The sequence below is a fragment of the Pelecanus crispus genome, unplaced genomic scaffold (genome assembly GCF_030463565.1).
Source record: "Pelecanus crispus isolate bPelCri1 unplaced genomic scaffold, bPelCri1.pri SCAFFOLD_54, whole genome shotgun sequence".
NCBI lineage: Eukaryota > Metazoa > Chordata > Aves > Pelecaniformes > Pelecanidae > Pelecanus > Pelecanus crispus.
The window spans coordinates 1-12,781 of record NW_027461485.1 but is presented as its reverse complement, the minus strand read 5'-3'; the positions used below and the strand labels follow the sequence as shown (position 1 = coordinate 12,781).

General features: G+C 70.4%; 2 protein-coding genes across 2 annotated transcripts; both read right to left on the bottom strand.

Annotated features, from left to right (window-relative positions):
* Positions 1 to 449: 449 nt before the first annotated feature.
* LOC142597060 (relA-associated inhibitor-like) lies at positions 450 to 8,114 on the bottom strand. The gene is given in 15 exon segments (XM_075727495.1): positions 450 to 488; positions 1,026 to 1,225; positions 1,918 to 2,084; positions 2,817 to 2,950; positions 3,519 to 3,656; positions 4,688 to 5,130; positions 5,455 to 5,638; positions 5,640 to 5,819; positions 5,936 to 6,036; positions 6,617 to 6,715; positions 7,369 to 7,435; positions 7,437 to 7,562; positions 7,564 to 7,764; positions 7,857 to 7,975; positions 8,060 to 8,114. Coding segments are annotated over 15 exon segments (2,253 nt in total).
* Positions 8,115 to 11,430: 3,316 nt separating this feature from the next.
* Positions 11,431 to 12,587, bottom strand: LOC142597061 (DNA excision repair protein ERCC-1-like; the record flags this gene model as incomplete). The annotated part of the gene is made up of 7 exons (XM_075727496.1): positions 11,431 to 11,484; positions 11,567 to 11,635; positions 11,725 to 11,796; positions 11,882 to 11,981; positions 12,077 to 12,153; positions 12,280 to 12,379; positions 12,463 to 12,587. Coding segments are annotated over 7 exons (597 nt in total), but the record flags the coding sequence as incomplete, so codon positions are not given.
* Positions 12,588 to 12,781: the final 194 nt, after the last annotated feature.

The window sequence follows — 12,781 nt, the reverse complement described above, 5'->3', positions numbered from 1 at the left end:
CCAGTCCCAAGCAGGACATCCCCACCTGTGTCCCCCGCTCCGGTCCCAAGCAGGGCATCACCACCCATGTCACCACCCCAGTCCCAAGCAGGGAATCTGCACCCAGTACCCCCCCAGCCCAATGCAGGGTATCCCCACCCGTGTCCCCCCTCAGTCCTCACAGCCCCCCCACCCGTGACACAGAAGATGGAGCCCACCAGGAGCAGCCGAAGGCTCTTTACTCCCCAGAGAAGCCAAGACTGTGGGGTGACACCTACTGTCACCAGCCGGGGGGGGGATACATGACACTGCAGGGGTGGGGGGGCACCCCGCTGCCTTGCTCAGACGTGGTGGGACGGGATGGGGGGGCCAGCCGAGGAGGTGCCTGCCGGCAAAGGGGGACCCACGCATCCAAGCAGCTGCGGGGGCCAGCGCCAGCTCAGGGTCCCCCATGTCCTCAGGGCCCCCCCTCAGACCTTCTTCCGCTGCGGCCGCACCCTGGGGAAGAGCTGGGGGAGGGGGAGGGTGTCAGGGGGAGGGTGTCCCCCCCCAGCCCCACAAGCCATGGAGGAGCCAGGGAGGCCATGAGATCCGCCCTCACAACCATGGAGGGGCTGTGGGGACCATGGGTGCTGTGGGACCCGGCCAGGGTCATGGGTGCCGTGTGTGTCCCCCTGGGGCTGTGGGGTGGGGGCCATGGGTGCCGTGGGCACCCTCCTAGGGCTGCGGGTGCTGTGGCTGCCCCCCCGGGCTGTGAGGTGGCCATGGGTGCTGTGGGGCCCCTCTGGGGCTGTGGGTCCCCCTCTGTGGCCATAGGTGCTGTGGGTGCTCCCTCAGGGCTGTGGGGTGGCTGTGGGCGCTGTGGGACCCCCCTAGAGCCATGGGTGCTGTGGGACCCTGAGTGATGTGGATGCTGTAGGTCCCCCTCAGGGCCGTGGGGGCTGTGGGACCCCCCTGGGGCCGTGGGCGCTGTGGGACCCCCTAAGGGATGTGGGTGCTGTAGGTGCCCACTGGGACCACAGGTGCTGTGGGACCCCCACACTCACCCCAAAATAGTTGCGGGGGACATAGCCCTCGTGGCCGTAGAGGGACCCCCACCACCAGTCGAGCTCCTCGGGGGGCTGGCGGCGCAGGACGGTGACGGGCTCACCCTCACGGAAAGACAGTTCGTCCCCGAACTCAGCACTGTAGTCCCACAGCGCGTAGACCACCCCGCTGTTCAGCACCCCCATGCTCTGCTCCACCTCTGCAAGATGGGGGACGTCAGCACCCTGGATGCCCCCAAACACCCCCTGTGCCACTGTACCCCCAGCACCCTGTTGCCCTGAACCCCCCCAGTACCCTGGAACCACCCCCCCTGCCAAGCACTCTGGAACCACCCCCCCCAAGCACCCCTGTAGCACTGCACTTGTGGCACCCTCCTGCCCTGAAGCCGTGCCCACCCTGGTACCCCCTCCCAGCATCTGTACCCCTCCCAGTACTCATAGCCCCCCCATACCTCCTCCCAGTACCCATATACTCCCACATCCCCTCCCAGCACCCATGCCTCTCCATACCCCCTCCCAGCACCCATAGCCTGCCCAGTATCCCCTCCCAGCACCAATACCTCCCTATACCCCCTCCCAGCACCCACATTCTCCCAATACCCCCTCCCAGCACCCACATTCTCCCAATACCCCCTCCCAGCACCCACACCACCCCAGTACCCCTCTCCTAGTAACCATACCTGCCCAGTACCCCCTCCCAGGACCCACACCCTCCCAGTGCCACCTCCCAGCACCCATACCTCCCCATACCCCCTCCCAGCACCCATATTCCCCTGATACCCCCTCCCAGCACCCATACCACCCCTGATACCCCTTCCCAGCACCCACACCTGCCCAGTACCCCTATGCTCCCAGTGCCCCCAGTGCCCCCATGCTCCCCGCGACCCGGTACCGGTGAGGTAGTTGTAGCAGTCGGCGTAGCCCTCCCGGTATGGGTCGCATTTCTCCACGGCCAGGCTGCCGTCGCTGGCAGTAGTGGCGAAGATGGCGGCGCCATGGCGCACCAGGGCCACACACACCCCCGTGTCATTGCACGAGGCTGCGCAGTGCAGCGGCGTCCTGGCACCAGCAGGATGGGGGGAATTTTTTTTTTTTGGGGGGGGGGGGGGGGGGGGGGGGGGGCAAAGGATCCCCTGGGTCCACCTCCAGTGCCCTGGGGATGAGGGAGCCTCCGTGCCTGTCCCCATCCCTCAGTTATGGGGGGCTCAGGGTCCCCCGTCCCACCCCATCCCCAATCACCGAGGGCTGTTGGGCGATTATTGGAGTCCCCCAATCACTGGAGGCTGACACAGATTATTGGGGTCCCTGTGTGTCGTCCCCCCCAATCATGCTGGGCTGGGAGGGGGGGGGTAACGGGGGTCTCCATCCCTGTCCCTGCTCACCCAGGGTTGGGGCAGGGTTATTGGGGTGCCGGTCCCCCTCTGTCCCCCTCCCCAATCATGCCAGGCTCTTGGGGGTTATTGGGGTCCCCATGCCAGTTCCCCATGGCTGTGTGGGTCCCTGGGGTCCCTGTCCCCAGCCCCTCTGGCTGTGGGGGTCTGGGGGGCCCAGCTCTCCCCACCCCTCCATGTCTGTGGGGTCCCCAGGGCCCATCTCCTACCCCACCAGCTGTGGCTGTGGGGTCTCCCGTCCCCCCCACCCCGTGTCGGTGGGTCCCCATCCCTGTCCCACCCCCTATGGCTGTGGGGTGCCCCATCCCCCCACCCCGTGTTGGTGGGTCCCCGTCCCACCAGCCGTGGCTGTGGGGTCCCCCCCTCCCCCCCACCCCATGTCGGCGGGTCCCCATCCCACCAGCCGTGGCTGTCCGGGGAGTTGACGTTGGCCCCGCTGGCGATGAGGAAGTCGACGATGCTGTAGTTGGCGCCGCAGATGGCGTTGTGCAGCGCCGTGATGCCCTCGTCGTTGGGCTGGCTGGGGTCGTTCAGCTGGGGACACGCACACCTGTCCCCACACTGCCACCCTCTGCCGCCCCTGCCACCCCCCAAGCACCAGGCACACTGTGCACCCCGTCCCCTTGTCCCCGCTGTCCCCCAGCCCTTGTCCCCGCTGTCCCCCAGCCCTCGTTCCCTGTCCCCTCATCCCCGCTGTCCCCCAGCCCTCGTTCCCTGTCCCCTCATCCCCGCTGTCCCCCAGCCCTCGTTCCCTGTCCCCTCATCCCCGCTGTCCCCCAGCCCTCGTTCCCTGTCCCCTCATCCCCGCTGTCCCCCAGCCCTCGTTCCCTGTCCCCTCATCCCCGCTGTCCCCCAGCCCTCGTTCCCTGTCCCCTCATCCCCGCTGTCCCCCAGCCCTCGTTCCCCAGCCCCTCGTCCCCGCTGTCCCCCAGCCCTCGTTCCCTGTCCCCTCATCCCCGCTGTCCCCCAGCCCTCGTTCCCCAGCCCCTCGTCCCCGCTGTCCCCCAGCCCTCGTTCCCCAGCCCCTCGTCCCCGCTGTCCCCCAGCCCTCGCCACCCCAACCCTCGTCCCTGCCACCCCCTGCTCCCATTCCTGGTCCCACCTCCGCCACCGCCTGCTGCACCACATCCAGCTCCCCAGTCAGGGCCGCGTCCAGCAGCAGCACCAAGGGGTTGAGGCGCACGCGGGCCCCGGGGCGCCTGCGGGGCGAGGAGGGGTCGCGCAGGGCCGAGCGCCGCTCCTGTGGCAGCCAAGGGGTCAGGGGGGCCGGGGGACACCGCCAGGGCAGCCGGCGCTGTACAGCACCCACGGGACCCTGGGGACACCTCCCGGGGCACCCGGCGCTCCATGACACCAGGGGACCTTTGGGACACCTCCCAGGGCACCCGGTGCTCTATGGCATCCAGGGGACCTTGGGGACCATGTGGCACCTGGGGAACTCTGGGGAGGGACACCTCCTGGCATGCCCGGCACTGTACAGCACCTGGGGCACACTGGGGACAATTCCCAGGGCACCTGGTGCCATGTGGCACCCAGGGGACCTTAGGGACACCTCCCGGGACACGCGGTGCTGTGCAGCACCCGGAGGACCTTGGGGACACCTCCCAGGGCACCTGGTGCCGTGCAGCAGCCGGGGAACTTTGGGGAGACCTCCCAGGGCACCCCACAAAGTGTGGCACTAGGGTGATCTTGGGGACACCTCCCAGGGTACGTAGTGCCGTATGGGACCTTGGAGACCTCGGAGAAACCTCCTGGGGCACCTGGCACTCTATGGCACCCAGAGGACCTTAGGAACACTTCCTGGGGTACCCAGCACCATGCAGCACCTGGGGGACCTTGGGGACACCTCGGGGGGGCACCCAGTGCCCTACAGCACCCGAGGGACCTTGGGGACACCTCCTGGGGCACCCGGTACTATACAGCACCCAGGCAATCTCAGGGTCAGCTCCCAGAGGACCCAGTACTGTACAGCACCTAGGGAATTTTCGGGACACCTCCCAGGCCACCCAGCGCTGTATGACTGGTTGGCACCACGGTGCCATCTCTGGGGATGCTGGGGGAGGCTTTGGGGACACCAGGCACCCAAGGGGACAACACCCATGGCCTGGCACCCCGGGGGGCTCCAAGGAACACGGGGGGGACACCGGGCACTGTGTGGCAGCACAAGGGACTCCGAGGGACACCGGGTCCTCTGTGGCATCCAGGGTGGGGTCCAAGGGACACCAGGCACTGCGTGACACCTCGGGGACCCTGGGGACAGCAGACACTTACCGGGGTGGGTGCAGGGCTGCTGGGGGACTGCGGCGGGGGGCTGTGGCGGGGCGGACGGGCCTCAGGGACCACTGGAGCAGGGGGTGGCAGGTCAGGTGAGGCGCCGGTGTCACTGGGGGCCGGGGGCTCATCACGGCGGGACGAGCGGTGCAGGAGGCGGGTGATGAGCTGCTGGTACTGGCGAGTGCGGGTGGGCGGCAGGGCTGGGCCCGGGCTCTGCTCCATGGAGCCGCGGCGCTTGAGTGGCCGCGGCATCTCGGCCAGCACCCGCGCCACCTCCTCGAATTCGGGGACCCGCTGAGCCTCGGGGGGCAGGAGGGGCTGCAGCCGGGTGGGGCTGAGGGGCCGCTCCAGCGCCTCCGCCTCCCCGCCCTGCAGCAGCCGCTCCAGCTCCGGCTCCCCCTCTGGCGGGATGGGTTCGGGGGGCGTGGGGCGCCCAGATCCTGCAAGAGAGCTGGGGTCAGGGCACTCCAGCACCCAGCACCCTGATCCCTCAGCTCACGTGGGTCAGCACACCGCAGCCCCACAGACCCCCCACCCTGCGTGGGTCAGCGCAGTGCAGCCCCACGGACCCCCCCAAAACTCCCCATTTCAGCATGCCGCAGCCTCGCTGCCCCCACCCCAGACTCCAGACCCCTCATGCTGCAGCCCCCCAGTCCCACCCAAACCCCCATCTTGCTGCCCTCTTGAGCCCCACAGATCCCCCCCAATAACCTCCATGTCTCCCCACCCTAAAGCACCCAGTCCCCACCCCACGGGCACCTCACCTTCGCCCCCAGGCAGCACCGGGGGGGCCTGGAGCAGCACCGGGAGCTGGGGCTGCTTTTGGGCTGCGCGGGGGCCGGTGGGGGGGACCAGGGGAAGCCCCCGGGGCCCACCGCCCCCTTGCTCCCAAAAAGCATTTTGCAGCTTGAAGATCATGGAGAGAGGTAGGGGCTTGTGGCGGGGGGGGTCGCCCGCCCTGGGGGGGCACAGGGATGCGGGAGACGGGCTGCTGGGAGAAGTGCCAGCCGCGGGGCAGGGTGCCGGGTCCCGAGCGCCGAAAGGGACCCTCCGCCCTCCGCTCGCCCGCCAGCGGGGCCACCTTGTAATTACGGGGCAGGGTGGCGCTGTGCCCGCCGTAGGCGCCATCCTGGGGGGGAAGGAGGGAAACAAGGCGTTGAGGCGGGTGCCAGCCCACGTGCCTGTCTACCCCGGCGTCAGGCGCCCGGGTCTGGGGACGGTGGCTGGACCCCCCCCGGCGCTCACCTTGCCCTGCCCGCGCTCACCGCCATCCAGGCTTGACTCCCGCCAGGGCGCCAGCACCAGCCCCAGGGGCGGCCGTGGCCCCAGCTGCCCCTCGCCAGCGCCTGGGAGGGTGGGGACAGAGCTTGGCACCAGGGTTCGGGGGGACGCGGCTCCCACCCCACAGGCAACCCCACTCTCGCCCATACACCCCACACCTCGCCCAGCAACCTTGGACCCTCTGCCCCCAGCAGCCCTGGCCCCCCCCCAACACCCCAGACCCCCCCCCCCAGCAGCCCTAGACCCACTCCCTCAGCACCCAAACTGACAGCCCCACACCCCCACATGGTGCCCCTCAAGGCCCGGACCCCCACCCACCTCAGCACCCAAACCGACAGCCCCAGACCTCCACACGGTGTCCCCCAACCCCCGCAGGAGTCCTGGACCCCCACAGCAGCCCCAGACCCTCCTGCTCCCTGCCCCCCAGGCCCAACCTGCTCCCAGACCCCCCAGCAGCCCCCCCAGTTGCCTCAGGACCCCCCATCCCCCTGGAAGCTCTATCCCCACCCTACCCCTCAAAAACCCTCCCCCCCCACACCCCTAACCTTCCTGAAACTCCCAAAGCCACTTGAGGTGCCGGCCCTGGCTTCCCCCAGCACCCCAATGTGCCCCCTCAGCCCCCCATGTGCTCCCCCCCAGGCTCACGGTCGTAGCCCCCCGAGCCGGGGGGTTTCTTCTCATAGGCCACGTCCAGGTCGGACTCATTCCAGCTCTTCTGCGGCCGCCGCTTGATGACGAGGTCATCTTGGGGGGGGGGGGACAGGGGCTGAGAGGACCCCCCCACATTGCCCAGACACCCCACACCCCCCCCCAGCACTAAAACTGGGGTACAGGGGATGGACGGGGGCACCCCAGGGTGGGACGGGAGCACCCGGTGACAGGGATGCCCTAGGATGGCCTGGGGACACCCAGGGATGGGGACACCCCGGGATGGGACAGGAGGACTCTGGGACAGCTTGGGGACACCCCAAGATGGGAGATGCCCCATGATGGGGTCATACTAGGGTGGGGAGAACAACCCATGACAAGGACATTGCAGGATGGGATGGGGACACCTTGGGATGGGGACAGGAGCACCCTGGGGTGGCTTGGGGACACGCAGGAATGGGGAATACCCCTTGACAGGGTCACTCCAGGGGAGGTTGGGGACACCAGCAGATGCCTCATGACAGGGTCACCCTGGGATGGGGACAGAGGCACCCCAAGATGGGGACACCCCAGGATGGACTGGGGACACCCCAGATGGTTTGGGGACACCCTGGGAGGCAACAGTATCTCACGGCGGGGCTTCCCGAGGAGGGACAGGGGCACCCCAGGACGGGGCCACACCAAGATGGGGACACCAGCCCCCGCTCCCACCCCCAGCCCAGGGACTGTCCCCACCGTGGTGGCCTTACCCTGCGCCCGGAAGGTGCCGGTGGGGCTGACGGAGGGGTACAGCCCGTGCGCCTCGTAGGGCGGGGGGTGCGGGGGGCCGGGGCGAGGGCACCCGCTCGGGGAAGAACACAACGCCCTCGCCCGGCCGGGGGGACCCCCCGAGCCCTAGGAACTCGTAGGGGCGATGGGGGCGCGGGGAGGGGGCTCGGCCCCCCCGGGCTGGGCAGCGCCAGCCCCTCGTAGGGCACCGTCAGCACCTTGGGGCGGGGCGAAGGGGCCCGATCCTCCCCCGGGAGGTAATGGGGGGTCCGGGGGGAGCCGGGGCGCCCAAGAGGGTCCCCCGATAGCTCAGGGCTCTCCGGTGCCAGGCTCCTCCGGCCGAGGGGCGAGCGGGTCCGGCTGGGGCTGTACGGCTCCTGCGGCGGGGATGGGGCACCGGGAGAGGTGGGTTGGGGATGGAGGGCAATGGGGTGCCCCCCAAGTGCCCCCCCCAAGCCTCAGGTCCTACCTTTGGGGGTCCGGGGCCATCAGTCCAGAGGGACTCGAGCTGCCGGGAGAGCTCGTCCACCTTGGCCACCGCCGTGTCCAGCTCCACCTGCTTCAGGTCCATGTGCTGCATGGCCAGGGCTGGGTGGGGGGCACAGGCAGGGTGGGGGGGGGTCAGGGTGCACCCCAGAAAGGGGTTGTGTCCCCCCCAGCCCCCCAACTCACACTGGAAGGTGAGATCCAACAGGTCCTGGGCACCATGCAGCCGCTCACTTGCCATCTTCGCCGCCCTGGGGTGGGTGGGGGGCAATGGGTGACCGAGGGTGGGGGGCAATGGGTGACCTAGGGTGGGGGACACCACTCCATCCCCACCCCTCCACCCCAACCCTGCGGCCCGCACCTCCTGGGAACGCAGGGAGCAGGGACGTGTTGTGACCCGCTCGCCTCTTGGGGATCATCATCATCATCATCGTAATTACCGGTAATTAATCCATCGCAAGGAGTGGGCACCGCCCGCTCCCCCCGGGGCAGGGCCCTGGTGGGAGGGGGGGGGAGGGTGCACCACCCTACTAGAAGTGGGGTGCCAGGACCCCCCCTTTCTGCTGGGGTCACCTGGCATGGGGGGCAGGACGGAGAAGGTTCTGCCCCCCACGCAGAGGGGACCCCCCCACCCCACTGTGGGTGCCCCAGTGCCACTGGGGGGGGATTTGGGGTGTTGCAAGGGCACCCTGCGTCCCCCGCCCCGCACCTGGGGAGGGCAGAGGGGGGTTTGGGGGACCCCCCCCAGCGCCGTGGCCCCACCCAGGCCGCCCCACCCGGCCCTCGCCCCAGGGAGACGGGGACAAGCCCCAGCTCGCCCCGGGCCGGGCGGCGAGACGGGAGCGGAGCTGGGAAAGAACCCAGGCGGCCGGGCACCCATGGGTGCTCCCCCCCGCCAGAACCCCAAACCGGACCCAGGCATCCCCAGCACCCCAGCTCCCCCCCCCCAGCACCCCAAATCTGACCCCGGCATCTGGGTAACCAAGGGTGCTGCCCCGGGGCCCCAAACAGGGCCTGGGCACCCAAGGGTGCTCCCAAATCCCCTCAGCACCCCAAACCAGACCCAGGCATCTGGGTCCCCAAGGGTGCTGCCCCCCTGCTCCAGAGCACCCCAAATCAGAGCCAGACACCCAATGGTGCTCCTATCCCCCTCTGAGCACCCTGAACCGGACCCATGTCCAGGCACCCAAGGGTGCTCCCCCCCCACCTCAGCACCCCGAAACCGGACCCCAGCGTCCAGGCACCCCAGGGTGCTGCCCCAGCGCCCCAAACTGGGCCCAGGCACCCACGGGTGCTCCCCAGAAAACCCAAACCAGCCCCATGGGCCCCACGGGGGGGTCAGTACCTGGCGGGGTGCAGCAGGGTGCCGTGGGGTGCAGCAGGGTGCCGTGGGGTGCCGGTGGTGCGCCCGCGTCCCCACGGCCTCTACGCCCAATTCCAGAGCGCTAGGTCACGCGGGGGAGGGTGCTGAGCGGGGGGGCCGCGCCCTGCGCCCCAGGGTGCCGGGGGTGGGGGGGGGCGGGTCCCACGGGGGGGTTCCCACGGGGGGGGGGGCAGATCCCACGGGGGGCGGGGTCCCACGAGCGAAGTGGGGATCCCACGGTGGGGGTGGGGGGGCACACGAGAGGGGGGGGCAGGGCCCACGGGGGGGGGGGCGGGGTCCCACAAGCGGAGTGGGGATCCCACGGTGGGGGTGGGGGCCCACGAGAGGGGCGCCGGTCCCACAGGGGGCGGTGGGGCAGGGCCCACGGGAGGGGTCGCCGGGGAGGGATGTGAGGAACGGGTCCCACGGGGGGTGGGGGCGTGTCCCACGAGAGGGGGGCAGGTCCCGCGGGGGGGGGTCACCGGGGCGGGCTGTGGGGAGCGGGTCCCACAGGGGGTGTGGGGGCCCACGAGAGGGGAGCAGGTCCCACGGGGGCTCCCCCGCCTCCGGTACCTGCAGCGCCGGCGCCTCCCAGCCCACCCCAGCCCCGCCCCGGTCCCGGTCCCGGTCCCGGTCAGGCCGGTCGGGCAGGCCCCGGTGCACGCCGGGAGCTGTAGTCCGGGCCTGACCCCTGACCCCGGGGGCTCTGCACCTTTAAACGCCGCCGCCGGCCGACCGCGTCCTGGCCACGCCCACTTAAGGGCGGGGGAGAGGGCGTGGCCCCGCTGTAGGCCCCGCCTCCCCGCCCCGGACCGCACCAACTGCTCCGCGGGGGGGGTGGGGGGGGGTGGCGGGCGCCCCCGCGCTGAGCGGGTGGGTGGGCGCGGCCGGGGGACGGGACAGGGGGCGGGGCCAGGCGGCGCACGCGGCGGCATGGAGGGTGAGCGGCGGGGACCGCGGGGGGACACGGGGGGGACGGAGAGGGACATGGGGGGGACGGGGGGACACGGGGAGGGACACGGGGGAACGGGGGAAATGGAGGGCCATGGAGGTGGGGGGGCTGGAGGGGACATGGGGGGGCTGAAGGGCAGCACACGGGAGACGGGAGGGGGCTAGGGAGGACGCGGGGGGGGGGGCATGGGGTCTGGGGGCACAGGGGGGCCCATGGGGGCAGGAGGGGGGACGTGGGGGTCGCAGCGTGTGTCCGTCCCCCCCCCCCAGCCCGCGTCCCCGCTGTCCCCAGGGCCGCTGCGGTTCCGGTGCCCCGCCGAGTTCGAGGCGGTGACCCCCGCCCCCCCAGCCGGGCTGTGGGGGGCGGCCCTGGGGGGTCCGGCCACCGAGCTCTGGCTCATCCGCGCCCCCGCCGACTTCTGCCCCGAGAGGTCAGCCGGGGCGGGGGGGGTGACAGTGACATGGAGGGGAGGGAGGGGTGACAGTGACATGGAGGGGAGCAGGGCTTGTGACATCAGGGTGGGCTCGGGGAGGTGGCAGCACCATTGGTGGTGGACAGGGGGGCAGTGGTGTCATCGGGGGGGTAACAGGGCTGGTGGCAGTGCTATGGGGGGGGGAGGGGGGGGGGCGGTGACAGCACCAGCAGCTGCATCCCCCCCTCACCGCCCTGTTCCCGCAGCCTGGAGGGCTGCACGGTGCCGCTGGACGGCTGCAGGCAGCTCCAGCCCTCCCGGGACGGTGATGGTGACAGCGAGGGGCGGCTCTACGGACTCCGGGGGGTCCCGGGGGGGGCCGGCAGCGCCCTCCTCCTGGCCCCCGCCTCCCCTGCTGGCCCCCTGGCCTGTGCCCCCCCACTCCGCGGCTGCCTCACCATCACCGAGAGCTTCGGCCCCGCCCCCAGCACCCCAGTGACCGTCCCCGAGCCACCACCAGCCAAGAAGAAGAAGAAGAAGAAGATGATGATGGAGGTGGTGCCGGAGGTACCCGAGGTGTCGACCCCAGGGAGGGCAGCGCCTGGTGAGGGGGAGGAGCATGGGTTAGGACCCCCCCCAGGTGACGAGGTGGCCCCCAGGGAGCCGGAGGTGCCCAGGAAGAAGAAGAAGAAGCAGCACAAGCGGGAGCGGGCAGAGTGACCCCAAGCACCGCGGGGTGTCCCTGTCCCAGCCCCATCCTCATCCCCCCTGAGGCTGTGTCACCAATAAACGCCATTTATTATAAAAACAGAGATTTTGGGGGCAGCCGCTCACTTGGGGACCTTGAGGAAGGGCTCGTGCAGGACGTCGAAGAGACGCTTGGCCTGGGGAGGGGGGACGTGAGGGGGGCGAGGGGCTGCATCCCCCGTGTCCCCTCATCCTCCCCCGTGTCCCCGCGTCGCTCACCTTCTGGGGCCCAACACCAGGGCAGAGGGACAGGTCCTCCCTGGAGGCATCCACCATGGCCGCCAGCGACTGTGGGACGGGCGGGAGGGTGAGGGGGGCGGGCAAGGGGCTGGGGGACATGCCCCAGGGTGGGTGGCACGTCCCCACGGGTGACTCACCCCAAAGGCGTTGAGGAGGCTCAGCACATCCGTCTTGTTCACTGACTTGATGCTGGTCAGGCAGTCGGTCATCTGGGGGGAACCAGGGCAGGGCTCAGGGCACCCTCAGGGTCCCCAGGGTCTGCAAATCGGGGTGCAGGGAGGGGGCGTAGCTCACCCGGGAGAGAAAATCCTGCTCCACACGCTCCTTCAGCAGGTCGGGTGGCTTCTGCTCGTAGGCCTTGTAGGTCTCCAGGTAGCGCCCGGCCTCCTCGGGGCTGGGGAGGGCACAGGGAGCGGCTGGGGGGGCCCCACGGGTGACAGCGGGGTCCCCCACGGGGGGGGGGGGGGGGGGGGCAGGGACAGCCCCTACCTCCAGGCCAGCAGGAGGGTGCAGTCAGCCAGGATGCAAACCTTGGCCAGCTCCTTCAGCGCATGCTGTGGGTCCTTCTGCGGGGGGCACAGCAGGGGGGGACAGATGGACAGGACGGGGGGCGGGGCGGGGACAGAGGTGAGCAGGAGAGCGAGGGGATGGGGACGGTGGGGACAGAGGGACGGGGGCAGGCAGCCTCTCACCACATCGACCTGCAGCAGCAGCAGCTGCAGCCCGTAGCTCCGGCCCAGGTGCCGCAGGCGGTCGTGGATGTAGCCGGGGTTGAGGTGGTGGTACCGCAGGCTGGGGGTGGGGGGACAGCGGGAACAGGGTGACACCGAGGTGACCCCCTGGCCCTCGGGGACCCCCAGGAGCCCCTGGCTCACCTCAGGAAGAGAGCGCAGGTGCTCTGGCCCAGCACGTAGTCAGAGACAATGTCCCCAAACTCCCAGGGGACATTGCGGATGAACTTCAGCACCGGGTTGCCTCGCTGCGGGGAGAGGGCAGTGGGTCAGGGGTCTGTGGGGTGGGGACAATCCCTCCGGTCCCCTTCCTTGTCCCGGGACACCAGGGGACAGTCCCCTCCCGTGTGTCCCAGGGGGCCAGAGCACGTGCTTGCGTGCCCCACCACACCAGAGGACGGTCTCCCTGAACCCCAAAATATGGGGGGACAGTCCCCCGAGCCCCGCAACAGCCCCTGTGTCT